This window comes from Aspergillus oryzae, chromosome 6, assembly GCF_000184455.2.
Source record: "Aspergillus oryzae RIB40 DNA, chromosome 6".
NCBI classification, from domain to species: Eukaryota; Fungi; Ascomycota; class Eurotiomycetes; order Eurotiales; family Aspergillaceae; genus Aspergillus; species Aspergillus oryzae.
This window is the reverse complement of record NC_036440.1, coordinates 428,169-456,011: the sequence shown is the minus strand read 5'-3', so window position 1 is coordinate 456,011 and position 27,843 is coordinate 428,169. Positions and strand designations below refer to the sequence as shown.

At 48.3% G+C, this 27,843-nt stretch overlaps 9 protein-coding genes across 9 annotated transcripts; 4 read left to right on the top strand and 5 right to left on the bottom strand.

Moving 5' to 3' along the window:
• Positions 1-203: 203 nt before the first annotated feature.
• Positions 204-2,591, top strand: AO090020000535 (putative short chain dehydrogenase/reductase family oxidoreductase; the record flags this gene model as incomplete). The annotated part of the gene is made up of 4 exons (XM_023237951.1): positions 204-255; positions 327-574; positions 674-1,114; positions 2,547-2,591. 4 exons carry the CDS (start codon positions 204-206, stop codon positions 2,589-2,591), a joined length of 786 nt encoding a protein of 261 aa, XP_023092884.1.
• Positions 2,592-2,818: 227 nt separating this feature from the next.
• AO090020000536 (putative amino acid transporter) lies at positions 2,819-3,625 on the top strand (the record flags this gene model as incomplete). Its single annotated transcript, XM_001824784.3, has 1 exon — positions 2,819-3,625. The coding sequence occupies one exon, from the start codon at positions 2,819-2,821 to the stop codon at positions 3,623-3,625; it is 807 nt and encodes a 268-aa protein (XP_001824836.3).
• Positions 3,626-4,434: 809 nt separating this feature from the next.
• AO090020000537 (Bax inhibitor-1 family protein) lies at positions 4,435-5,398 on the top strand (the record flags this gene model as incomplete). Its single annotated transcript, XM_001824785.3, has 3 exons — positions 4,435-4,584; positions 4,649-4,719; positions 4,804-5,398. 3 exons carry the CDS (start codon positions 4,435-4,437, stop codon positions 5,396-5,398), a joined length of 816 nt encoding a protein of 271 aa, XP_001824837.1.
• Positions 5,399-6,152: 754 nt separating this feature from the next.
• AO090020000538 (uncharacterized protein) lies at positions 6,153-7,088 on the bottom strand (the record flags this gene model as incomplete). The annotated part of the gene is made up of 1 exon (XM_001824786.3): positions 6,153-7,088. The coding sequence occupies one exon, from the start codon at positions 7,086-7,088 to the stop codon at positions 6,153-6,155; it is 936 nt and encodes a 311-aa protein (XP_001824838.3).
• Positions 7,089-9,194: 2,106 nt separating this feature from the next.
• On the bottom strand, positions 9,195-12,495 carry AO090020000539 (SPX and EXS domain-containing protein; the record flags this gene model as incomplete). Its single annotated transcript, XM_001824787.3, has 7 exons — positions 9,195-10,172; positions 10,222-10,311; positions 10,363-10,536; positions 10,587-10,730; positions 10,800-12,287; positions 12,368-12,422; positions 12,482-12,495. The coding sequence occupies 7 exons, from the start codon at positions 12,493-12,495 to the stop codon at positions 9,195-9,197; spliced, it is 2,943 nt and encodes a 980-aa protein (XP_001824839.1).
• Positions 12,496-13,592: 1,097 nt separating this feature from the next.
• On the bottom strand, positions 13,593-14,274 carry AO090020000540 (DUF3759 domain-containing protein; the record flags this gene model as incomplete). The annotated part of the gene is made up of 3 exons (XM_001824788.3): positions 13,593-13,885; positions 13,967-14,095; positions 14,259-14,274. The coding sequence occupies 3 exons, from the start codon at positions 14,272-14,274 to the stop codon at positions 13,593-13,595; spliced, it is 438 nt and encodes a 145-aa protein (XP_001824840.1).
• A 3,184-nt stretch (positions 14,275-17,458) lies between these two features.
• Positions 17,459-18,293, top strand: AO090020000542 (uncharacterized protein; the record flags this gene model as incomplete). The annotated part of the gene is made up of 2 exons (XM_023237950.1): positions 17,459-17,982; positions 18,242-18,293. 2 exons carry the CDS (start codon positions 17,459-17,461, stop codon positions 18,291-18,293), a joined length of 576 nt encoding a protein of 191 aa, XP_023092885.1.
• Positions 18,294-21,785: 3,492 nt separating this feature from the next.
• Positions 21,786-23,297, bottom strand: AO090020000543 (flavin monoamine oxidase family protein; the record flags this gene model as incomplete). The annotated part of the gene is made up of 1 exon (XM_001824790.1): positions 21,786-23,297. The coding sequence occupies one exon, from the start codon at positions 23,295-23,297 to the stop codon at positions 21,786-21,788; it is 1,512 nt and encodes a 503-aa protein (XP_001824842.1).
• A 1,196-nt stretch (positions 23,298-24,493) lies between these two features.
• On the bottom strand, positions 24,494-26,679 carry AO090020000544 (MFS transporter; the record flags this gene model as incomplete). The annotated part of the gene is made up of 4 exons (XM_023237949.1): positions 24,494-25,613; positions 25,708-25,897; positions 25,972-26,113; positions 26,524-26,679. 4 exons carry the CDS (start codon positions 26,677-26,679, stop codon positions 24,494-24,496), a joined length of 1,608 nt encoding a protein of 535 aa, XP_023092886.1.
• Positions 26,680-27,843: the final 1,164 nt, after the last annotated feature.

Sequence of the window (27,843 nt, the reverse complement as noted above, 5' to 3'; positions counted from 1 at the left end):
CTACGACCCTCGGGTCAATGCAGCCCCGCGAATTCACTCCACGTTTCCCAAGAGGGGAACTACAGCCACCGTCGACGTAGCAATGAACCCCGAAGGTCCTGGGGATGTCTGTGGGCCGTATAAAGTCACCGTAGAATCCAACTTCGGCCCCGTGGACATTTACATTCCTCTCCGAAAGACTATTAACTCGTCTTTCCTTCAACATGTCATTCTCCGTCGAAGGAAGATCTGCTATCGTAACAGGGGCGGGCTCGGGTATGTGCAGGATAGCTAGTGCTTCCTCTACATTCGGTGTCATAGGGAGTTTACTAAAATCACCAATGTAGGGATTAACTTTGCCTTTGCCAAGCTACTGTTGGAGAACGGATGCAATGTACTCATTGCTGATCTAGCGCTTCGTCCGGAGGCGCAGGGACTCGTGGAAAAATACTCAATACCATCCAGTGCCCCACGGGCCGTCTTTCAGAGGACCGACGTGACCGACTGGAAACAGCTTGAGTTGATGTTCGAGGTCGCCGAGAAGGAGTTCGGGGAAATCGATGTAGTATGCCCGGGGGCTGGGGTCTACGAACCGGTACGTTTGCTCATTCAAATGTCAATCAATCTGCAAGTTGCGGCGGCACACCGCCATTCGATGCTTCAAACCATGGTGCTCACGCAATAGGTCGTGTAGCATTGGAGCAATTTCTGGCGCCCTCCTGGTACTCCGGAAAGTCGGGACCCGCAACATGGCAATCGATACGCCCTGCTAGATATCAACTTAACACATCCGATTCGCACCACGCAACTTGCTTTAGCCCATTTCGTTCGTCGTCGGACGAGCGGACGTCCTAAGCATATTGTTCATATCTCCAGCATTGCGGGCCAGAACCCAGCCTTGGCAGCTCCAATTTATGTCGCTACTAAACACGCTATCAACGGCCTTGTGCGGTCGTTGGGTAAGCTTGACAGCAAGTTCGGAATTCGCGTGACAGCCGTTGCCCCTGGCGTGATCAAGACCCCCTTGTGGACCGACCATCCGGAGAAGCTAAAGATCGTTGATACTGCGAATGATGAATGGGTCACTCCCGAGGAGGTAGCTCAAGTCATGCTAGCTCTCATTCAACAGGACCAGGTCAGTGAAATTATCGGTGATAGAACAGGTCAAGGACCACAGTTTCCGGTTTGTGGAGGAACCGTGCTGGAGGTGTCCAAGACTGTGCGCTCTGTGAGTGCGATTAATGATCCAGGCCCTGGGACTAGGGCCGGTAACACAGTGTCGGACATGAATGTACTAGAAGACGAAGTCTTTGGGTTGTTATCGCAGAAAGGATGGGGAACCCCGAAACTGTGAAGGGGAACATCTGAGACATGACTCTTATTTAGTAATTAAGAACCTCTTTTTCCATGGCTCTCTCCCTTACAGAACATGGTACAGTAGATATTATTAGATCAAGAGCAGAGAACGTAACGGGTAAAAAGATCCCCTCTCCCGTGACTTGGAGTTGGATCAAACCAGGTCATCAAATGCGGAGAAAATCCGCCCAGTGATCGGAAAGGGTCTAGTGCCCGTCGATTTATCGCCTTGTCGCAACTCCGCCCGTGGCTGGCAACATCCTCAATCCTGTCATCTTCCTTATCTTCTGGTATTACCCTTGTTTTTTTCCCCTTTCCCTTTTGTCCTCCTTCTCGCTCGTTTGCTTTTCCATTCTCTTTACCTCATCCACCTTCGCCTGGTTGCGTCGCTGGTACGAGTGGCTATTATGTTGGTCACACCGGTCGCAACTTGAGTTGGTTGATAACAGCTTTTTTTCCGACGTCGTGTGGCCACCTTCTTATCTATTGACTCGATCGCCCTACATACCCCCCACAAAATGTTGGATGATGAGGCTACTGTCGGGATTGGTCCCGCCGAGGGACTTCGAAACGCATCGCGAAGGTATCTTTAATATACCTTTCAAGCATTGATATCGCTTTTTAAATGGTCGCGTGTTGCTAACAGGGGTAATTGCCCATCCTGTAGGCGTGGAATAAGAGGAAAACGGGACCCGGGGTTTCACGGTCAAGCCAGCTGGATCAGCTGTGTGATCAACCTGGTTAATACGAGTGAGTAGACAGATAGGCGGTCAGTTCGAATCTCTATTTTCTAATACCGGTGTAATATGTTAGTTATCGGTGCCGGTGTTCTTGCTATGCCTCTGGCTATATCTCATATGGGAATCGTTTTGGGTGTCATCGTGATATTATGGTCTGGAACGACGGCGGGATTCGGTCTCTACCTTCAGTCACGATGTGCGCAGTATTTGGACCGGGGAACGGCGTCATTCTTCGCCTTATCCCAACTTACCTACCCTAATGCCGCCGTGATCTTCGATGCGGCCATTGCGATTAAGTGTTTCGGAGTTGGAGTCAGCTACCTAATCATCATAGGAGACCTGATGCCGGGGGTTGTGCAAGGCTTTGTTGGTGGCACCCCGGACTATGACTTCTTGGTGGACCGGCATTTCTGGGTAACAGCTTTTATGTATGTTGTTTTGTGCTGGAAACTCAACTCGTGCTGACCACAGATATCAGGTTGGTTGTTATCCCACTCTCTTACCTTCGCCGGTTAGATTCCCTCAAGTACACCAGCATTGCTGCTTTGGTTTCCATGGCCTATTTGGTGGTTTTGGTTCTTTATCACTTCGTAATTGGTGATACAATGACGGATCGTGGCCCAGTTCGTGTGATTCACTGGGCCGGTCCCGTTCCGATGCTTAGCAGTCTTCCTGTGATTGTCTTCGCATTCACATGCCATCAGAATGTATAGGCCTGTCCTGTTTTCCATCCGTTTGAGATCATGCTTCTAATTGCCGGACAGATGTTTTCGATATTGAACGAGATCGCAAACAACAGTCACTTCAGAACGACTGGGGTTGTATTTGCCAGTATTGGAAGTTCTGCTGCAACTTACATTCTTGTCGCTATTACTGGATATCTTTCGTTTGGAGACACGGTTGGAGGCAACATCGTGGGCATGTACCCCCCTGGGCTCTGGGCAACAATTGGACGCGCTGCCATCGTTATACTGGTCATGTTCTCGTATCCCCTTCAATGTCACCCGTGCCGCGCCTCGGTTGACGCAGTTTTGAAGTGGAAACCTAAGGCTTCAAACAGCAACGACAATTCGCCTCACCGCCATCCTCTGCTAGGTCCACGAGGGAACCGAACACCCGAGCCCATGAGTGATCTTCGCTTTTCAGTCATTACCACGACAATCTTAGTGCTAAGTTACGTTGTTGCTATGACCGTCTCTTCTCTTGAAGCGGTGCTTGCGTACGTCGGTAGCACCGGCAGTACCAGCATTAGTTTCATTCTCCCGGGATTGTTTTATTATAAGATCTCCTCGCCCGACTCACCTGCCCACCAACGACTAATGAAAGAAGATGACGAAGCGGCTGAAGGCATATTTTCCGATGATGGTGATGATAACGATGACCTGGACAATCAGGCGCAATCGCTTACCGAGAGTGGCATCCTTCGTCGTGGGACTCGCCATTGGCGAAAGGCCGTCCTACGGAAGCTGAGTCTGGCACTCGCAATATACGGAGTCGTGGTCATGATTGTTTGTCTCATCACTAACTCGCTCTTCATCGCCTCACATTAGAAACGATTAGATTGAGATATCACCCTATCGATGCCGCGGGGCATCTTTCTTCTGCTAGACAGGTAACTCTTCAGTTCTGTTGTTACCAATTCTTTACTCTTCCCATACACTCATTGGTTTCCTATCTCCCTTTTCTCTTTCCTTTCTTTACCTCTTCCTTTTTTTTTTTTTTTTTTTTTTTTTTTTTTTTCTCATTTGCGCCTCCGTTGGTTTAGAGAAACAGGTTTACTTTGGTCCACTCTTCAATCAATACTATACCATTGACGGGCGTTGGGGATATGTTTTGGTTGATCATTAGTATTTCGGCCTCATTTAGGATATGTGACATTCTTTCACTACACGCCTTTCTTTCTCTTCTAATCCTTTTTTGCTTCTATGTCTATACTATATATATAAAGATTTAGTATGATTTTCCAGTGTTACTATTTTACATCACCCTCTACATGTACATCGCTTGAGAGGAGTAGACTGGACTTTATGAACGACACTATGGTCTGCGACAGGGGATCTGTTCTGTGCGGAGAGTCGTTCTTGTAAATACGTGTAAGAATGAGGGTTTGTCTAATATATTGTTTTAGGGCGAAATCCAAATATTGGTGGAAGAAAGATACAAGCCGATGTATGTCTCCGCCTGAGGCAGTGGCCATGCATCATGTGACTCCCTCCGACGTCACGTTCTAGAAGCTCCCGTAGGCCGCCATTGATTGCTCATCTCACATCTCTCAATCTCATTGTAATACTTCTTCGCCATCGACGTGCATGCTGCACTTTTCCTAGAATAGTCAACTGCCAACGCATCTATTAGCACCATGGCTGCTAATACTAGATATGAGCCAGCTCCTCAGCGGGACTCGTTTGAGGAGCGCGGATACACTCAGCCCCCGCCATCTTATCAGGCAACGGCCGAATACTCACAAGCGCCTCGCAGTGAGGACGACAATGTTCCCGATGACTTCAAAGTACGTATCCGCTATTCCTCCCGACGACCAGCCACAGCTATGAAATGATGCTAACACAACCTAGTTCGGTGGAATGGTCGCAGAAGGAACGCTACCTATCCGGATGCAATTTGTCCGGAAGGTCTATGCCATCCTGTACGTCCCAGCCCTATCCCAACCATCCCTCACTCGATAAACAAGCGCATGATCGCAAGACTAACATGAGCTTCAAACACACAGAACTGCACAGCTCCTGTTGACCACCATCATGAGCTCGATCTCCTTCTTCAGCGACAGCTACCGCCTATGGATTCAGTCCAACTTCTGGCTGATGATCGTCTCAGTCTTCGGTGCCTTGGGTTTTATGCTCGTAACATACTGGAAGCGCAAGAGCTACCCGGCCAACCTTCTTTTCCTGACTGCTTTCACGGTTCTCGAGGCCTACTCCATCAGTGTCGTGACATCCTTCTATGACGCGCGCATCGTAGTGCAAGCCCTTATCCTGACGCTCGGCATGTTCGTCGCGCTCACGCTCTTCGCATGCCAGACGAAGTACGATTTCACGAACTGGATGCCATACCTGTTTGGTGCGCTCTGGTTCTTGATCCTGTTCGGCTTCGTCGCTGCGTTCCTCCCCAACAGCTCTACCGTTGAGCTTATCTACAGCGGATTGGCGGCGTTGATCTTCTCGGGCTATATCCTTGTTGACACGCAGCTAATCATGAGACACTACCATGTTGAGGAGGAGATTGCCGCGAGCATCTCGCTCTACTTGGATATTCTGAACCTGTTCCTGGCCATCCTCCGAATCTTAAACAACCAGCAGAACAATTAAACCTGTATCAAAGTCGGTTGCTCAAGAATGAAGTTGGCAGGGAAGACAAATTGTGTCGCAGTTGCAGCTTGTCTGATGAAGTGAATTAATGGTATCCAGCCGCGAAATTGGGCTTGTTTTTATATGTCTATTTTATTAATCACGCTAGGTCTTTTTGCACTTGACTTGGCCCTACTCTAGCGTTCTAGTTCTCTTTCTGTCCGCTGTTATATGTGATATACAGTATATTAAGTTGTGCTCTGGAGCTCTGAATTATTGGCAATTGACAATATCATCTGAAAGCTTGGCCTCCTAAAGGCATGAGTAGTGTAAGATTGACGACCCATGTAAAGAACACCAACACCGACATATACAAGAAAGAACGAAAGAAAGACCAAGAAAGATGTAAACAACTCAACCTCGCCGTGTCCTCTTCTCCCTCAGTCTTGCACCCATCGCGATGCCCCTGCAATTTTGCCTATCTAACCGGACTGCGACCTGCGAGTGTTCAGACCGTGTTAAAGTCACCATTGTAAAGGGCCAAAGCAAGATTTAATTCAATCTCTCTAGACCACAAATTATTTACCAAAAGCTTGGAAGAACACAATTGTCATAGAAAGCAAATTATAGGGATCTATATATCAGGCCATAGCCCATTACAAACATAACGCCCAGGTATATACATAAACCTCAAAATGCATTCATCATGATCATAGAGCCAGACCCCGTTCTGACTTCAATTACACCCCCAACACAATTCCCCATATCCAGCCTCTCATGGCGGAGATGTAGCATGTCTCTTCGACAACAAGTGCCTCGCTTCAGGGGTCTGTTCATCTTTAACCGACAACGCATCAAGAGGATAAGTGTTCCCATTCCCAACAGCCTCGACATCTTTGCTAGGCCCTTGACCATTTGCATGTTCACTGGGCAGAACTCCATGCTTCGTCACATACCTCTCGAACCGATAGTAATCTCTCCCCTTCGCTATGAGTTCGACCACGGCGATACCAAGAAGAACCACCGCCGTCGTCTGTCCAAAGTCCCACTCGTTCTCGTGCTTTACCTCGCCCTCGAACTTGCCCTGGTTTGCCTGCCGCAGGGCAATCGCCATGTAAAGGTGCAGGGGGAAGTGAAGCGAGGCGAGGATCAGAATGAAACGTCTCCCGCGGACGCCGACGAACACGCTGGAGAGGATGACGACTATAAGCCAGCTGCCGGTGATAGAGACATAGATCTGGTCGGCGCCAGGGTGGGAGGCATGTGGGCTGGTCACGAGGCTAGAGAAGTAGCAGCGGCCGGGTTCGGTGTCGGGGGCCCATTCGTTGAGGCGGACGCAGAGGAGGATGAGAAGGGCTAAGTATAAGATGACGAAGAAGAAGGTGGCGCGGTAGCGACCGTTCCAGTAAGATATACGCCCGCCGGTGTTTTTGGAGTGGGGATTTGTAGCGGAGGCGTCGATCTTTGCACGGACGAATCGCCAACAGACGAGGGCGGCTGTGTTGGACACGCCGACGAAGCTGACGATGTCGAAGACGAGGTGCAGGTGGTATAGATCCATGATTGAGGACAGGGAGAAGGTGGTGATCATGTAGGATATACCGAGTGTGGATTGAATGTCTGATCCGATCATGAGGATATTTGAAACGAAGTCTAGACGCTTGCGCTCGATCTCGCGCTTCATGGACCCTTTGGGATATGTGATGTCCATGTTACCGTGCTTTGTTAGGAAGAACACCCATGCTGACAGACATAAGGATAGGAGGGCTTGGCCGGCGAAACCCACAAGAACCTGTTCTTATTGTTAATATGGACTTTCCATCGTAGTTAGTGTGTAAAGTGTAGGTATACAAACTCCATTGCCAACCAGAGTAGCCATTTCCTCACCCACCAACTCACACATTTCACCTCCTCCTCCTCCTCCTTCTCCTCCTCCTACTTCCGCTTCCCTTCTCCAAAAATCCATCATGGTCACGTCTATAAGGCGTAAAGTTACAATACCCGAGAAAGAACACTTCCTCAGAAGTGACCGCGGGGCACCACGCACCCACTTTATAATCCATCTCCGACTCAACCTACAGCGCAGGAACAAACACCAACTTTACGCAAGTCATGGCCCGCGTTGATTCGTCGTGCATCTCAATTACCCAGATAAGTCTAGCCCCATATACACAGGCTATCTCAAGGCTTATTTTCCAGCCTTGTTCCGGCCCACACGCTGATCACGGCCCCATCAGGCTGATATCTGGCCTTTTTTGGTAAATTCAGCCCCGTAGCCAACGTAAACGATGTGGCCCGATTCCTCAACATCTTCTCAGCCCCATGCCGATCGCGGTCCTGCTGTACTTTGTACACGGCCTGACCAATTAGAGAGGACCCGAGCGTGGATAGGGTTTGGCGAGGCAGTGACAGCTAATTTGGACAGTTTAGACACGTACTCTGGATGTTACTAGTTATTGGGGACCATATAACACTGACTATATTTGAATAGGGGGCTTTTGCGCCGTGACACCTGGGTTGGATGGGGAATGGGATTGGTTGGTGTTGACAAAGTCTGGGGCGTGGATGAAAGCTTGATGTTGTGCCAAGTTGTATCTTCTATTCTATTTTTCGGTTGCAGACTCGATGCAGATGTTTGTGCGTGTGCAGTTGTCAGCATAAATGTACTAGATTCGAATGTAGATTCAACCTCGCGTGAAAAGTTCTTGCTGTGTTACAATGGGTTCTAGTTGTATGGATTGGTCTATAGTGGTGGGTTTGTATGTATGATTGTTAGGGTTTGCCGGAGTTATTTATATATAGTGAGTACCATATCCACTTCCAGGATAGCCAACGTCAACAAGCGAAGTATCAAACTTGTATAGTATGTAGCCGAACGTAGCAAAAACAGTTTCTAGCGCAAAAAGTGCTCTTTATTTTATATTGCTCTCACAAATCCCCAAATTCTGGGTATAAAACATCCCTTCCCCAAACAAATACTATGGATGAGCCCTAACCATATCCAATTCAACTACAATATACCATCAGTCTAAAACAATGCAGCCACATAACAAATAAATCCCCAAGTCAAACCCCGAAACCACCCATTACTAAGTGAAACCAAACCAGGAAGAGAAAGTTTACGTACATACCCCAACAACCAAGACAGCTAACACAAACTCTCGGCCCTTGCCGAAGCAAATAACCTATCCAAGTGATGATCATAGAGATCGACAGTGAATGACTGCCCATGAATCATTATATTACCCACATATTTGGCCTCGTAGGGATGGGCTTGAGATCGACGGTTGCATTCTCGGAGGGTTTTGGGTTTTCTGTGGGGGTTTCTTACTCCGTATGCAGGGGTTGGGGATTACGTGGATTGTTCTTTTCGGGGGTTTTATAGATAGCCATGAGCAGGAGATGGTGGGTGGTTTGGACTGGAGTATGCTTGGGGCATACCTATTGGGTTTTTGGTAAGTGGCTTGATGGATTAGGAAAGAGGTCTTGGGCTGTGGGGTTATAATTGTGTGGTGATCAATGTATTCAAGGTTTTGAAAGGATTGTCGTCTGGGGTTGTAGGGCGGACGGTTGAGTTTGAGGTACAGGAGCTATGTAGATCATGATAGAGATGCTCGATTGCCATGGTGATGGGGGTTCCTCCCCTTGTAGAATTACACTGAGAAGTGAACATTATAGTCAACCGTCAATCTATCCTATTAGACTATGTATTTCTATATGCCATCATAATTATGTACATGAATAAGAAATATGCAACTTTTTGGCTGGTAAATCAAATATGCTCCCGCAAATGCTATCAAATAAGATGAAATATTCGTTAGTGTAAAAATCGATCGTTGTCTCCGTACGAGGCGTAGTCTTCGACAGTGATATTATCTGAATAGGGTCTGGTGTCGGTCGGATCGTCGTCGTCGTCGCTACTGTCCTCAGGGGTGTCTGCGTTACCATGAGATGCAGATGCACCGCCCAGGTCCTCCGGTCGCTTTCTGCGCTGGAAGTCTTGTGCATGGGCGGAGGCCAGAATGGTTCCCACTCGAGATAAGCCGCGTGCCCGGAGGGATGTACCCGGTGTGGGCGGAGTTCCGTGTTCTATATCGGCCGCAGGAGGTTGAGGAGTGGGCTGCTGTGGTTCCTGGACCACCATTTCTTCGGTTGGTTGGTCGGTTTCTGTATGTGGCGAGGCCACCTCGTAGGGTAATGGCACGTCTCTTGACGCGCGGAAAAGCAGCACATTCGTGCAATGTTCGTTCTCCACTCGAAATATCGTCCATATACCTCTTCGCGAGATCTCCGAGAACGCGACTACAAAGCTGAGCACGGCGGAATGTTGGATGTCGTGAGCGAATATGGCGTAGAATATCCAGTTGAATCGCACAACGACATCGATAACCATGGCTGCATAATAGACCCAGGCCCTGTGGAAAGCCAGGACCTCGCGTAGAAGGGGGTGTTTCGCATATGGGTTCCCTAAACTCCAGTCCATGGCAAGGTCCCAAACGCAGCAATAAACAGCATTCAATAACGCGAACGTGATGAATGGTGCCTGGAACCGGGTCACCCTGTCGATGCGATACATACTCAGGGTGGCGTAATAGAGAACTCCAAAGATGTACTTTCCGAAATTCAGCAGATGCGGGAAAACGTTCCGTGTGTCAGCGTATCGACGTAGACACTGCAAAGCTCTCCATATAGACGGGAGGCAACTGAAGAATCCCAAGAGTCTGGAGTGAGAAGAATTGCACTGTGCGTGATCGGTCCAGTGTTTGGCATAAAGACAGAAAAATAGCTCGATATTCTAGATTCATCATTAGCTTCAAAGTGTCAGAGGATGATGTTACACTTACCCCCATAGCATAGGTCTGCGAGCAGTACATGTCGCCCAGAAAGAAATCCCGAAACTCGACAGGATACAGTCCTGCTAGTAATAGACGCCACTGCTGCTTGTCAGCATGGCCATTCCCGAATACAGCTGCATGTTCACTCACATTGGAATATGCCCACCATTTTCGACTGCGATGATACAGTACGCGGGCAGGGAGAAAAAGGACGATCACCGTTATCCCTATAAGCACGACTGGCCAATAAATATACATGGCATTAACCGATAAAAAGTTAAGCCACATGAAGAGACCCAACAGGAACATGAAAAGGCAAGGTAGCTGCTGAGGCGTTAGCTAGAAAGCGAGAATAGTATGTGGGTAGCCCGTACCTCAGTTAACTGACGCCAGTCTAACGCAGTTCTGGTATCGTATTCGAAAATGAAGACATAGTTGATTTTGCTCCTCGTCCATATGATACAATCCAAGCAAAATAGTAGGAAGTGAAAGACTATAAGGAAGAACCCGCCGTATATCTGTACAACTTAGTCCCGTCATGATCAATACAGCCAAATATGGCGAATAACGGAGGCATTTGAACTAACCTGGAGTAAATAGCTGGTGTGGATCGGTATAATGGGATCGGGGTGATGAAAATGCTGACTGGCGTATATCAGAGCTTGGATGCCGAACAGTATACCAGCCATGAGGAGAAGGCCCGCACGGAACGTGTTCGGAGAGTAGTCGCCCGATTTCCTCAGAGTTTTGCGTAATTTGGAGATGGCGATCTTGCGATTCCCGCGTTCAAAATAGCGAGCGTATAGATCCTCCGCCGCGGCCATCAAGTTCTCGGTGACCTCACTTTGTACAAACCACGCCTTGTTGACCTTATCCGACATGTACCTCAGAGGCGGACGGGAGTTAACGGCCTTGTCATACTTCTTATTGATCTTGCGAAAGGCAGTTCTATTGAGATACGCGTACGCTTTCAGTAGCTCCACGCCGCGGTAGAACTCCTGTAGCGCATGTTTAAGCTTCCGCTTGGCAGAACGATAGGGCACCTCATGATTTACTGCGTTTTCGGGTCGTCGCGAGAAGTCCCTGCGGCGGTTCACAACCTCTGCATCCTGTCCTTGGTTTGCTGCCGGGGTGGCCAATTCGGCCAATGCCTTGGAATTCTTCCCGATTCGACGTCCCACAAAGGCCTCCTTTAGCCGAGAACCGTTGAGTCCCCCAAAACCGGTCGGCTTGTGCGAGTGTCCGTGCTGCGTTCGACCCTTCTTATTGCTCAAGACTTCCTGGATCCGTTGGTCGCGCATAATATGAAGTTGCTCCTTAAGCACCTTTAAGCGTTCAGTAGCTTCCTCTTCCTTCATCTGATAGAACGACTCGATCTTGGCCAGTTCATCGTCCAAGAATGCGAAGAACTCGTCTTGCCGCCGTTGGAATTCCGACGACGGTTGATCATCCTGTTTCTCCTGCGACTCGGTGTATGTGAATACCCGCTTCAGGATCTGGGAGGCTCTCTTGCTGTTTGAGCCAGAAAATGTGTTTCTCTTGGAGTCCTTATCGGTGTTGGCGGACGGGCTCAGCTGGGAAATTTCCGGCACGGTCCTGGTACTGCCATTGCGCGCCATAACCGGCGAAGGGCTTCGGGGTTCATCTTGGCGGGTGATCTCGCTATTCGGATCAAAGTCCTGTACCTTCAAGTCGATCGCCGGGTCCGGTAATTCGAACGAGGCCACATCTGAAGAACCAGCATGCAGCGGTGGTGTCGCAAGGATACTTCCATAGTTTCCTACCGTCGTTGAGAATCGGGAGCCAGGCACTCGCAGGGGCTGGCGCTCGCTTCGCCGACCGGGAGTTGAGCGCGATGTTCGAGAACCACTTCTGCCTGGCGATGTCGGGTTGTAAGTCGGGTCGGTGGCTGGATGCTTTCTGTCCGGTTGATGGAAAGAGGAGGGAGGGTCGGGACCACTGGCGGTTACCGTTGATGGATCGCCATGGTTGAGGTGTCGGAGAGACGAATGGCTGGGACTTCGATTGGTCTTCTGGAGCGCCCGTGAAATGGCCTTAAGTTTCTTTTTGCCCGCCTACAACCCGAACGAGAAGGTCAACTTGGGGGAACCAGCGAAAAAGAAAAGAGAAACAAACACACACAGTGGGATCAAACCTTGTAGTCGAGATATTTGGCGCGCCATTCTGGAACTAATTCCCGTTCCAGCTCTCTGTGGACTCCAATGTTAGCCGTTATGCATGTGAATTGGTCTGCAGCAGTGTAACCAACTTGGCGAATTTCATTCTGCGGAAGAGGGGAGATAAGAGGGCATGATAGTTGAGGCAAGTAGTGGTGAGAAAATGGTCGGAAGTCTCAATTCAGACGAGTGTGGGTTCGTGAATGGCCGTTATGTTGGGAGTTCCAGAGCTCTCAGGTCGCTCTTTATATCATCCTGAGGGAAGGGAAGACGTTGCACTCAGGAAAATTGATCTGTCTTAGACCAATTTTAAGTATAGCAATGGAGCTGTCAGTGAAAAAGAGACGAGTGGGAAAACCACCACCAAAGGGAACAGATGGGTGGTTTCAAAATAAAAAAGAAAAAAAAAAAAAGGAAAGATGAAAGAATTTTCAACCATTCAGTGCTCGCCAAGGACAATCATGACTGATAGATCTTCCTGGTGATTGAAGTACCTAACTCTTTTGCCAACACCGTCGGGAGATCATTTTGGGCCAGGGCATCTAGGTTGATCTGGGCCAACAAATCATTGGTTTGATGCCGCCCTGATAGGCTGGAGATATGCACGTGCAGCAGTCTAAGAGACTTCATTTGTGGTTGGTTCTGGTGGGGGACCAATTCGGCTCCCCTTACTGGCTCCCGAGTGCAGTTGGGCAGCTGAGTCAGTGACTTTCCACCTGTCGGAGAAATCGACCATGATTACTCAGACAAGGACCCCTGTCGATGGATGGATGTTGTCATCCTGATCGAATCGATTACAGCATCGCCTACCGGTCATTCACCAGGTACATGAGGAGTACCCGATCCTTTGTAGCAGACCCTAATGTTCCTGGAGTACCTGACATGTATCCTCCCACACTTACGTCTCCACAGAAAGAGTGATATTCTAATGACTTTCCGAACTCTGCGGAATCCTACATAACTCTTGTACTTTGACTAAACCTACCAAGGCGCGTTGGTATTTGCCAAGCGCGATTATTTGTTTGCATTTCAATCGCCCAAGGGACCTTTATATGCACTTGAGAGAATAACCTACAGAATGGAAAACTTGACAGGTTTCTTTCACAAATGTTTATTTATTCATTTCTATTTACATATGTCATCACCTGGAACTGACGAGGACCGTCTCCTGCGACATCTATGTTCACTCCGTCTGTGAAATATTTACCACCGGTCAACTTGGCCTCCCTGGGGGCGGCCCTCGTGGTGTGGGTGCTCGTCAAAGCGATTGCGCTCGAAAGACGGGTGAGGTTTGTGCTCATTAGGGTTAAAGTGAGGAGCATTTTGTCCGCGCTCGTAGTGCTCTTCGTACAAGCGCTGGGCGTTCTCCTCGGCCTGCTTCTTAGCTTTATGCTCGTCGATCGCATTCAAGCCCTTGGTCTCAACCAATCTCGTGACACCAGCAGCGGCCAATCCAGCAATTACCTGCTTGGCAGTGCTGTGAGAGACTTCTTTGCCTATTGTGGTTCCAGAAGCGTTAACAGGCGCTGTCACATGGAGCGGGAGGGAAAAGTCAACGACAGCCAGTGTTCACATACCTTCCTTGCGCTGGTGGTCTTCCCAAGCCTTCATACCGGTGAAAGCAGCGGCACCGGCAATGAGATCGTGAGAGAGGTGACCCTCGTGCTGCCCCTCCTGCACCTGTTGGTGAGCGTTCTCAGCGTCGCCTATAAAGAGAATCCTGTTAGCCATCGAAAGTCATGTGGAAAGCAACTACCCCGCTATTATGGGAAGCCCGTGTTACGACAAACAGGGGAAGCCTTGATAGCTCGCACGAGGAACAACCCGGATGAATTTGACAAAAGTCTGAAGGGGAAAAGAATGACTTACCCCAGCCGAAAGGCATTGTGAATGATTTATGCGGTATGTAAAGAAAATAAAAGGGGAGAAGATGGATATGGATGAGAGGAACAGGATATTTTGCAGAGAATGATGAGAAGAATAGTCTGAGCAGCAGTGGGTGCGATACGTCTTAATATACCCCGACACCCCCACCAAGCTGGCGTACTCTTCAGCTTATCGCTACCCCTCCATCTGCCTACGTTGCTCTCTGCCCCACCTATCTCATCTCATGAGGATCGGATTTCGGACCTAGGCGAGAAGGGAGGCAACCCATGCGATGGGTGGTGGACCAATCGAACAGATCACATCCAGTGATCAGACGCAGAGACTGCCACGTTACCAAAAGCATAACAGCGGGTGCGGCATAGGAGGCGATCACTGATAGGAGTGCTTCGATGCGCGAAGATGCACATCAGCCACCGCCAAGCCACCGAGACGAGGAGACGCTGGCGCTTAGCTTCCTCCGGTACCAGACTATGGTTTTGTTGAATCCAACCACGGTATGGGTTCGATGGACATGATCCAGTTGTCGGGGCTCTTGGCAGAGGAGAGGGGCGTGGCTTGAAACGTAACAAAGATTGGAGTGGATCAAGGTCCTCATTCCTCGTAGCACCGAGCGCGTTATGCTCGTTCAATAGAATCCTGCCTTAGGCATCGGAGATTGAAGGACGGCTACATAGTACACAGTAGATGGATGATAGAAGATACTGTTATCGTTGGAAGAGCGTCAGGGCGAAACCATTCGTCTTCTCATGAGCGGGACACCGTAGTGAGTCTAGGGACATACGTGTCTCCAGAGATCCATAGGCTATGCAGCGCCGATCGAATGGATCCACTTGGCACTGACTGGGTCGTGCCCCCTCAGCCTTACTCCTGGGCGCGTAAACTAAAAATACGGTCATCAGCCACGGGAGCCACAAATTCCGAAGCCGGTCGACCCCCGCTAAGCTTCTCTTGTCCAAGGCTTGACGGCGCCCTACGCCATAGGCCAGGAGATCGTGTCGGCAGTTCAAACAACAGTGGGAAAGATATATATCCCCGGAAAAGAATTCCATAATGCCTTGAAAAAACCACAAAGCAATCGAAGAGGTCAATCCTGGGTTACACCCCTGCATTAGGAATGGAACAGCTTGTTTCATTTCCTCAGCCAGCAAATGTTAGCTTCCCTCCTTTTTTGGCTCATGAAGTGGAGAGTATCAGAAGGCGCCCATTTGTTTGGGGCGAGTGTACTCCGTAATAATTTCCCCACTTTAGAACATCAGGAGAGGATAAAGTAAGTAACTCGGAGTAACAGAAATACCTTAGAGCCGAGGACCACCGAATGGCCTCCGACGTCGCTGGTAGTGGCGGTGAATGGACGGCAGGCAACCACCCGTACTTCTTACGGAGTACTAAAAGGAACAATCTGTGGCTGTGGCTGAGGCTGAAGTGGGGACAACGGCGGTAGCCTGAGGTACTATCGATTTACTAACGGAATACCAGACTACGTATGCTTTCAGCAAGGGGGGACGGACCTGTGAATATTGTTCTTTCAGACATGGTTCTCAATACGGACGTCATTTCATACCTATCAAACAGCATTTCTATCCTTCCCTATTACGTTGAGGTTATCAACATGAGTCTTTCCACTGTTATTTATGGCAGTGCAGATTAAAATGCTGCATTTACGCGTAGTCAAGACTTTTTGTCATATCATCCTTATTACCTACTTAGCGACAAATCAAAGTACTACTAATTGCGATCTGAGAACAAGAGAAGATTCCCAACTTTCCTCATCAAGCAAAAATTAGAAAATATGATTCAAATTCCAGCTCTTAGTCAACCTGCATTCTATCATATGCAAATGAACGGCTGCATCGGGCGGTCATCTTCCGCCCACTTAGGTGCCTCAGGCCAGAAAACTGGTGGCAACAGCTCTGCAGGGTGTCTGGTGGGTTCCCACTCTAGTGTTCGATATATCATGGTCACTTGGTAGCATTGCCATATGGGAAGCCATGGCGTATACAGACAGTAAACCCACTTAATAGTACTATGAATGCAGTGACGTTTACATTGTTCTGAGAAGAATACTTACTAGCAAACCAGACCTCATTAACAAAGCTCTCGGGGGTGAAGTGATCCACATTTGGGAGGATCCCCGGAGCCACGTTTTCAAGTACTAAACATCAGGTCTCTCCTCGGATAGCATGCCCTTTAACGTCTTCTACTACAATTGTTTGACCAGGTCACAGTGAAGCTTCCACGTGAGCGGAATCCAGTTAAGCTTAGCGTCCAGTTGAACCATCACATTAATCGAAACCTTGCTGATGTTTCTATATAGAGACATTCCTGAAGAATCTGACTTCTTGCAAGGCAGGCCCTGTCATTGTCTTTCTTCCGGCTGTGACGGATCAAACTAATTCCACTTCGGCTTAGGTGTCGATTCTAGGCGTCAAATATGAAGTCCCCGCCAGCTTCTCTAAAAGCTTCCGCGATAGTGTATACTACAGTAAATCCCCGATGTAAGCGACTCCAATCTATAGGTGTCGAAGTTCAATCTCCATACAAATTCCCTCGAATCCTCAAAATGGGGAGATTTCTTAGAGGTAGCGATCCCATACCATCTGGACGACATCCATGTATGTGGATCAACATAATGACTAGTACAGTTTAATGTTTTACCTATTGAATGATCTACTGAATAATTGATATCTTTATTCAGATTCTGGACCTCATGGTTTGGCTAAAGATAGTAATGATTCTCGGTGAACTGGTTTAGGTGATACGTCTAGTGATCGGATTGGCCCAACAAGACAACCTTCTTTTAGCCCAGGGTCCGATCCTTTTCTTCAGCTCGTATACCCGAAGAGGAAATGTTCTTCAGAACTGATAGATTAGGGTAGGCTAACAAGACCGAACTATCGATCTCCCTACCAATCACTACCTATATCATATTATATAGTATCCCCAAGCAGTGATAGTGAAATACTAAAATCAATAGTCAGAAGATATTCCTTCAGCCGAATTGAGAACTTCAATATCCAGCAACGGAGTTGGTTGTGTTGGTCAGGCCTATAGAGCTCGATCGAGAACTTTATATAAACTGACCAGTGACCAGTGACTCTCAGTATAATCCGTATATTACTCACCTAACCTTTCTTTATTTCCCCAACCATTTATCTATACGCATCCGATAAACTGTCATCAACATGCGATGGACATTCTCCTTTACTTCTCTTTTTATCCTCTGGATCTTCTTATTCACCAATGCGCTGGCACAGGATAAGCTCTGCATGGATAACATGGGCCCAATCGGTGAAGTAGCGAGCAAGCAACTAGGCCCTGTATTCGACAAACTGGTCTGCAGCAAGGGTATAAAGCCTAGCAAGGCAGACTGGAAATGGCTCGAGCCAAAGCTACAGCCAATCATCAACAATATCAAAAAATGTCCCCAGAAACCAGCCTTGCCCAACTACAAACCCAAAGTCGAAAAGCTTGCAGACGCGATTGTGGCGAAATGCACAAAGCCCAACCACAACTACTGCAAGGACGAGGATCTTAAAGCGATCAAATCTTGCGCCGTTGCGGAGGCTCTTGGATGGGGTATGATGAATATGGATATGCTGAAATATGCCGACAAGAAGAATTGTGAAAAGCTTGTTCCCTGCTTGATGAACCCGAAGACTTGGGCGCCTGGCAAGACGATTATAGCCGAATATGCTAAGCATAAAGGGTTAGTTGTTGAAGTGGTATCCGGGTGGTTTCTTTACTAATGCGATATCATAGGGCACATGCTTGAACTGTTGCAGAGCAAAGCCTTAGCACAGTTCTACTTTTCTTGGCGAGTGATTACGGATTTTAAGTGTTTACTTGATGGGCTATGTCTGAGACTCACTCCAAGAGTCACTGTATTACATGCATTCTATAAAACAACTTCCATATTATCCTTAATCAGACCTTGGTCATCAGGAAATTCTATACTCTTTGGCTAGCTTTAGTAGAATTGGTAGTGTGGTCAGGTCCGTGATAAGGTCTATTGCTTGAGACGACGCTGTCTGTATATCTCGATAGATTCCAAATCTTTTACAATAATTCCAGGCAACAGTCGTAATACCATCCCAGTCCTTCCTGTAGTTCATTCATTAGTGAAAGCATGATACCAATCACGAACTATTCACCGGTAATAGAATCCAATGCACTCAACGGAGTAGGAGTGGGGTGTGTGTAAGAAACAATAACGCACACACTAAAAAAGAAACGCAATTAACGAATGGAATCATAAGATGAGAGTTCCGGAAAAGCTACCCGGGATATCAAGTGGGAATTGTACCATATGCTATCAATCTCTATCGATGTAAAACCAAAGTCTCTTTGCCTCTTCCTCCGATATCACCTCTGTTTGTCACTGAAGGTACAGTTGGTATAGCTCAGCATGTCTTTCTTGGACTTTGCCAAAGTCAAGCTGAGGCGATACCCAGCCGTCATCATCAGAATGCAACAGCTCCTGTGTATACGATTTCAATTTATGCCAATCCATATACCGTGAAAGCTCAAGCCTATGTTTTGATAGATCATCATCTGTGATCGAGAAAGGAAACGAGCCAGGGAGGCCCAACTCACGCCAGCTTTCAGAAATCTGGATTAGGCAATCACGAAGCGGTATTATCCCATCTTTCCACGTTGTTTCGCAAGATGAGAACAGGTGTCGCATAGCTGAGTGGACTCGAGTCAGAGCAAAACACGACGGAAGGTGGTTCTTGGTAAGTGCCGCTTCATAACACTTTGAAAGTAGAGCTTGATCGTTCACAGCCACCGCGAAAGCCTTTTCATCTGGGTCCATTTCGTCAAAGTTTGATGGTAGTTCTGGTTTTATCAACCCGGTTTCGTAGTTCTCTGGCGGGCTAAGGAAGTATGGCCATTGGACTTGCATGAACGCGGGCATGACCGAGAGAAATTGCCAGTCGATAATGCTCACTATATCTGTTGGATCTTGGTCACAAATGTATATATTGCCTAGATGGAGGTCTCTGTGCCATAGCGTTGGACGACAGTAGGGTTTCACAATAGGGTGCTCTGCTAGTTTCGGTATTATATCCATGGCAGCTTCCAGGATCCGAGAATGCTCGTCCTTAGAGCCAAAATGTGGTCCACAAGGAAGAAAGGTGGAAGTTTGTATCTGTGTAAGGCCACGCCCGGCCAATGCAAGACCGAGGTCCGTGAGGTTCATCCCTATAGTATACACCCTTAGTACTGATTCAACAAGAGGCCTAGAGGACGACAAATATGGACCTGAATGGGTGCCGTTTTCGCATTGGGGAAACCATGACTCATTATATGCTTGTCCAAGGCAATACTCGTCGTTTACTGTTGCGGCCGAAAGTTGAGGAGCAGAATGTAGCATATACAAATTTCCATAGCCTGGAAACTCCAAAGATGCTAGCTGACCTTCCAGCCTGGCCAGGTTCTTAATAAACTTGAAGCGTTGTAGCTGGTTCATGTCACCCCACACGTCAACTAACTGTCTGCCACGGGCTTTCTCCATCAGGATATACTCTGACCCAATGGGGTTCGAAGCGTCGGAGCTCCACGCGATGACGTTGGGGACTGGCACAGCGGTATGAGCTCTCACTATTAGACATAGGTACATTAGCAGCAAAATTGCCCATAGAAAAGAGAGTTCCCACCATAGTTCAAGACAGCTACTTCAGATGCAGTGCTATGCTCCATCGGTACGATGCGAGGGAATGGCATTTTCGCAACGACCTCTTTTCCATTCTCTGCTGTCATTAACATCACCTTATTAAACCCGCCTTCCATTTTGTCAATCTTGGAGATGGGCGAAGAGACAGAAGGTAAAGAAGAAACTATGGTGCAGAGCGCATCAACGTTGAATTCTGTATATCGCTTTGCTTTTTCGCTCCTCTCGTTAACCAGGAAGCGTCCGTTTGTGTACTCAAACAGCTGCTCATATCGGATAGGTTCTCCTAGAACCAGGTAGAAATGTTAATAGAAAAATACCATGCTGGTGATCCCGGGAAGCCTACCTCGACAAGTGAAAGATATACTTCTGGAGAAAGTTTTTATAGTAAGTGGAGGTAGAGCCAAAACCTTCCTTTGTAGCATGTGCATGGTTAAGTATGTTATGATGGAGCTAGACGACTGCGAGGTAGATATTTGTTGTGTGTCCTTCAACTACTATACGATAAACAGAGAAAGCCATTATACGACTGTGCGTCAGGTAACTCATCAGGTGACTGACATGTTATTGTCCAGATTGAAGCGTCAGGTCTTAGCAGACCTTCCCGTGATCCTAGTCAGGTGACGTGACTGAAGAATGCAGACGACATATATCATGATAGCAAAGTGTTGATGATAGAGTCATCCCTAATGTATATATTTTGTTGTAGAAGGTGGGGTCGATGAGTTGGACCTCTTTTGGATTGACCCGCGAATAGCCTATGTTGTGTAAAAGTTTTGTCTCCATCACGTCTCGACAAACCGTAGGCTCAGATATCACATTGGGTTTAACGGATCGTCTCTGCTGAGCTCCCCCCCCTTCCCCTTCTCAAACTGGCTAATTTATAGTTTCGTGGACCCAGTGTAGGAATGCTGGTAAGCCGTCCAAGCCATGCCTCCTCTTTCGCCTGTCTGTATTGCTTTTGAATAGTCATTTGCATACGGCATTTTCAGAAGTTCCTGCTCACTGGTACCAGGCTCAACGTGATCCAATGACCCTCCCACCTGGCGAGGACTCTCCGTGCACGCCTTCGTATAAGATGTATGCGTTGTATTTAGGTGAGTACTATATTATCATGGACATAAACAGACGTCATGGCAGGTTCCCACCCCTGCCACGTGTGGTAGTAGACCGTGTCTGCTCATGAGCCCTACATTCGCTTTTCACAGATGAAGAACAGTCCACTTATATACATATACTGTATGGCCGTTAAGGCCTCGAGCGTTATATGCAATAGTAGTTTTTTAGCTGAGACTAGACGTTCATCGCTTTCCAATGGAATAATAAAACTTATGTTATCGTCGAATTATTGTTGGTACTATAGAATAATATCCATCTGCTGACAGAAGCCATGCAGCTGTTCGCCAACATAAATGGATACCTTCGGCATATAACGAGAGCTTGGTCACTGTAGTAAGGATTGATGTAAAGGCAATATGTTGAATAGAAGTTATATAGCTTTATGATGCATTATCAACGATATGGATACGGAAATGATCAATTCATTAAAATACTATGTAAACCAAACCATCTAATCATGGAACACACCAAAACTGTGTCACCTGTCCGATAAAGACATAAGACAAATATTAAATGAAGTGCTAAACTCAAACGTGATGGTGTATGAAACGCAGACAACCTTCGATATTTAAAACTTTTTCAGAAAATAAGTAGTCTATGTTCGAGCATGATGGCGTATGTGTCTTGACCAAGGCTGCAGGGAGCCAGGGAACTAGACAATATTGGACTACACCACCGGGTAGTACCAAGGAGCATCGTGTATATAGATAAATGTGTTCCTATAGTCGGGATAAAATCTGTCTCTCATGTTCTGGTATCGCATCCACACGGCGCGGCGGCGTCTCGATCGCCTTCACGAATTGCCGGGTGTACTCTTCCTCTCCCAGAGGTCTCGCATCCACCTCCCCCGATATCTCCTGAACGGCCTTTTGCGCCGATTCCATGGCACCGGATATCCACGTATGATGTCGACTTAAGTGTTCCCCAGCAAAGTGAATGTTACCCTCTGGCTTTGCAGCCACGCGATGGAAGCGACTGAACTGGCCAGGAAGAAACATTGCATCACCCGTCACATACTCATTGCTCCAGCAGATGTCGAAGGAATCCACATACTGGCTATAGATATCAACGCCCGTGTCCGCGAAGAAGCGCTGCAGGTCATGCAGCGCCAGTCTGACGCGCTGATCGCGCGGCACTGACTGGATGCGGTATGCGTCGTTCATCCAGCAGTAGAGGAGGAGCACTCCCGATCCCGAGGTCCCTAGATCGTTGGACGGGTAGACAATCCATCGGAACCGAAGGTCGGTGGCGCTCTGGCCTCCGAACGATGGGGCATTGAGCTGTTCCCAGAATCGCGTGCGGAAGTGTAGTCCGATCTTATATAACGGTTCGAAATGGGCGCTGCGAATCGCTTGCTCTTTCATGAAGCTCCAGGTTGGGCGTTCCCGGATGCCCTGAAGGGCGGCTGGGGGGATGGCCAGGACGACCTTGTCGAAGGTACCGGTGAAAGGGATGGGCCCATGCGCGTGGAGGGTGATGCGGCCATCGGGGTTCTCGATGAGACGATCGACGGGAGAGCTGGTGTGGATGTTCTGCAGACCCACAAGCTTGGCTGCCCCTTGCGTGAGACGGGACATACCATGACCGACGGTGAACCACTCGCGAACATTGAAGTCTAAATTCTGCATAATAATTTCCACGAAGCTCAGGTCATATTGGTTCGTCTGACTCGTCATCAGTTCGACAAAGTCAATTACCTCGTGTGGCCATTGCTGGACTAAAGCCAGATAGCTCCGGAAAGAGAGCATATCGTACTTCATGATCTCGGCAAACCCCTTGTCGAAGTCTCTCTCTAAAAGCTGCAGCCACGGCGTGACAACCTCACCCAGGAGCTCCCGCGCGGACTTTCCTCGGTAAGGCTGGGGGATCCCTAGGCGAGATCCATGCTCGGTGTCACTGAGGTCTGCTTTGTGGCCGTGAACGTATGCGATGTTGTTCTCGTGCTCGATTACATAGGGGATCAGCTCGACTTGATCCTCAGGCTTGCCGTACGTGTTCAGATACTGGACAAAGTGAAAAACGCGATCATGTAATGGGGAGCGAGGAATTCGCATAGCTCCCGCTTCAAAGTAAACATCTTCGCCCTCGTTGAGCGGCTGAAATCGATGCGTGTAAATCCGGCCTCCTATCCTGGGAGTGGCTTCGAATACCGTGACATTATGTCCCTGCCGTTGAAGAGACAGTGCGATATAGAGACCGGATATCCCAGCTCCAACAATACCCACATTCATGGCGACTAGCAGAAAATAAAAATGAAGTTAGCGAACCTAGATGGGAGGATAACCCAAGAAGTTTCTGATGATGGACAAGCACAGAACAGTCTTTGAGTTCACCTACCGACTATATATTGTAGTTACGAGTGGAGGGCGTTCAATTATGGGGTCATACCAACAAAGAGTTACGAATAATTATCGGTCGATCCGATGCAAGCCAGTAGACCGACTTTCTTTCGTGTATTGTGATGGACGCGTCAATAGTCTCATATTGTAGGTCAATGATGAAAGACCCACGCTGTCGCCATCTAATTAAAGAGAGCCCGAGGCTGCACGTTCTTGTCAAACGCAAGGCGAGCAAATCTACGTAAGTTCAGCTTACCCACTCTCTTATTGCCTCCTGCCAAATCACCTCCTGCCACCAGGGTACCCTGAAACATGTAGGTACATGCATTAGGTATTTGGCTGCCTTGCATTGGTGGTTAATTGGAGGATCAAGGCATAGTGGCACGTACCGAATAATCCCTAATATACTACAGCGTGTACTACCGCCAGTAAGAATTGTGATGGCAATATCCATCTCTTGGGCTAGTTAATAACTCACATTTCCTTAGAATGACGCTTTTGGTCTTCCTGGGGTTTGGGTTTCTATTATTGGAGGACATGGACTCTTCTAGATGTGTCCATACGAATAGTCATATGCAGGGAAAGCTACATATTCTCCGAGAAAATATGACCTCGGGTCAATTCGGACTTTAGAATCAAGCAATAGTCTCACAGGTAGCCAGAAGTCTAAGCAGGATTCAATAATTGATCTACAATACAGGCATACTATTTCGATTGGCAACTGCCTATCAGAGCTGTCACCCTACGAGATTTCTAGCGAGAGACGTCGCCGGTGGCGTCCTGAAGAAAATAATAGTTTAGTCTAACTATACAGAATGTGCAGTACATACTTCCGGCGTTGGTTCGACGGCTGACCCAGCCCTTGGTAGAGCCGCATATGCTGCGTCTAATTCTATTCTCGAACAGCTAGAGAAGGCTTGGATTGACATTGCGTGCGTTTTCAGCTGCTTTCGGCCCAGCTATTTCCACCCTTCGATATAGATCTACCGCCATTGCATATGCCGCTTTTGATCTCGTTTGTAGTCCTCATGTAGGATACAAGTATACATCCGGCCACTGTAGACCGGGCTACGGGAATATACAACCTTCTAATCCCATGGGTCTGCGGCTGTCTTCTGGTGATATTTGCTCCGGGCGCGAATGCGTGGTCCGTACCGATAGAACATCCACGGCAGTGGTGTCATCGCGAGGGAGACGAAACCCAGGACACTGGTAGCCCATGAGACCCCCAGGCCCTTGTACATGTCTTGGGCGAAAAGTGGGAACACAGCACCAAAGATGGATCGCAAGACACCATTCGCAGCCAGAGCACTAGCGCCGTAGGGTCCATAACAGTCTGTCAGGTAAGCCATGATGCCCAAGAAGAGAGGGATGATCGCGAACCCAAATGGGGCGCCGGCGATGATCCCGCAGATCCAGTGGGTCGGAGGTTTGGCGGACCAGCCGAACCAGAACAGACTGATGGGGATAAGCCAGGCGAGGATAATCAGATGGGGCAGGCGAGCCTCTGGATTGGGTCCGAGACGAAGCACAAAGTGACGGTGGATTACGTTGATGTAAGGAGAGCCTATGGTTGCTAAGGTCATGCCGACGCCGATCCCGAGAAATGAGAGGCCGGCCATCCCGGGACTCCAGTCTCGCGTCTCCTTATAGACGATCGGGTAAGCGGTAAAGTCTAGGTAGAGGATACCATAGATGAAGGCCATGTACAGAGAAAGCAGGAAGAGAATGGGCTCCGTAAAGAGCATGAGCCACGGGCGAGTCAGACTGCTGCGCAGCTGCTGGCAGACTTGGGGCTGTCCAATCTCATTCTCACGGCCCAGACGCCGGGCCTTGTCATAAAGAAGCTTGGTTGGATACGTTTCGGGCAGGAAGAACAAGACAGCAACGTAGACTACACCGCTGAGGATGAGTACCACCCAAAAGTTCCAGCGCCAGGGCGCGTACTGCGAGATGAATCCACCCACCACTGGGGCAAAGACAGGGCCTAAGAAGCTGGCTGCAGAGAAGCAGGCCATAGGCACGGAGCGATTGCTCTGGGGCCAGAGGTCAGTGATGGAGCCACCCGAGTTGCTGACGGTGGGAGAACCGAAGAAGCCGGCGAAGAAGCGGAAGATGATGAGAGAGGTGATGTTGGGCGCTAATGCACAGCCGATCTGAAAGGCTACAAACAGGCCCATTGTCAAGCGAAAGATTTGAGTTCGGCCCCTGGGAGGATGAAGGATTAGCACTGTTGCAGTGTCAGGCATTGGTGCCCTACGGTGTGGGGGGGGGGGGGGAGGAGGAAAGCAATCAGGCCTACCAGATCTCAGAGAGCGGCGCAAACAATAGAGATCCAAAGCCAAAGCCCAAGAGAAAAGTCGTCACTCCAAGGGTCGCCACAATCTGCGAGCATCCCAAGTCTTGCATAATATCCGGAAGGGCAGCGGTGTAGATGCTGGAGCACCAGGCCACGGTCGCCGTCATCATCACCACAATGGTGGTGCAGACCCCTACTCGTCATCACTCGTTAGCTGCCTTATTATGCACTCAATACAAGCACTATACGGACGCGCGGTTCTCTTACACTTCTTAGTTGTGGGCCATGTCTTCGGGTTTTCTTTCACATCCAACACAAGGTGGTCTCCCGTGGGAAACATTGCATCAGCAGATGCAGGTTTTGGTTGCTCTTCAACTGAATTCATGTCTCCCGTATTCCCCGTTTGCCTCTACAGCAACGGAGTGAGAGGTGGGAGTTAGTGTAAGCATTCAATTTAAATACTGGGCCATGATTGTCTCAGGGCCGCCACAAAGGACCAATAGAGCCACCAAGATGGTGTTGGACAAGGGTTAGAGCATCCTAGCTTGTAATGATTATTAATCGATAGGGATGGGCAACTGGGGTTCTTCTGAATACGTATAAATTAATAATGATAGTCGTGACCCAAATATCCTTTGATTGGCCCATTGCTGACAGAATCCACTACCGATCTCCCGTTATGTTTACTATGTATCCTCGGAGGAGCATTGCGATGATCCCTATTAACCTCATAGCCACTACTAATGGGCCCCTTTCATAGGCGCAAGGCATAGATGGCGACCGGAAGGATCCGAATCACCTAATGCTGGCACTGTCTACTCTATAATTTATTCTTTCGAGCCGAAAGACCGGGAGTAGTGGGTACGGCGTTTCATTGAGCTGACAAATATAAGTGGTGATATCACGACATCCATGGCTGTGAACCACTATGCAACATCCGCATAGTACATCGAAGGCCAGTGGGGCCAGCTGCATTCGAAACAAATTGAAAGAGCATGCCAGAGAGACAAGTTACCGATCTGTTCTTCAATGTCTGTTGACGCGTCGCTACTCGTTACATGCTGCTGTCACCTCAAATTCGTGTAAGGACGATACTCGTTGAGAATATTCCTCGCAAGGAATTATACCATATGCTTTGACGCTCGCGCGATGAGGGCTTGTCCTAAAATGGAAAGTCCGCAGATTGATCCCTAGGGCTTCGCATCTCGTAAGCAAGGGAAGGTGTGGGCCCTAAAATGGTCCGGCATGCGTGCCAAAACAAACAAGGAATATGCGGTAAATATACCGCACGCCATCGGCCCACCTTCCTAGATCTTCGAAGTTGGAAGGACTCTGGACAGGATACTGAGTGGCTCGAAGTATATCGATGGACGATACTGAGGGGCGGAGTCGAAAGCATGGTGATCCTTAGTCAATTTCAACTTTAAAATGGTGCAATCTCTCGATCTTTCGATATTTAGATGTTAGGACCCTGATTTACCTAACTATATTCCGTACACGCGGCCCGATCCCTCAACCTCCCTACTTAAGCCTTTGATCCACTCCCCTAACGCAAACTAAAGGGATACATCGTGGGGCGGGTTCGATAGTGGCTATGCGCTTCTGGATCGGCATACAGCAGGTCATTGTGGGGACTCCTCCTGCTATTAGATATTTCTATTACTCATGTTTATTCGGACTTCGTCCAGTTGCAGAATGAGATTCTGGCCACGTGAAGATCCACAGACTTGTCCATGCTAGATGAGCCCAAACGATTACGGAAAGGGCAGAGCAGACACAAAGGAAGCCTTGAAAGCACGTTTGATTACGAGTCTAGGATGTTTTGGGGGTCCTTCAATCTTACAAGCTAGTGTCGAGACAGGCCCGTATAGGCTGTATGTGTCTTTCTGCGAGACACCATCACCATCATGGGTACGTGATCTAATGACATCTGGCTAGCTGCTCAGTTTGGTAGGTGTAAAGAACAAGGGGATCTTATGACACCTCAGATTATTCAAAAAGGCTATATATACTTATATCACTAAAGGCTGAGAAACTTTCATTAGTGGTCGATCGCTAGAATATAGATCTAAGTTGTCAATATATTTATCTAATGGCGGCGTCAATATCACATTCGCGCAGTAATGCAACGACCGGAAA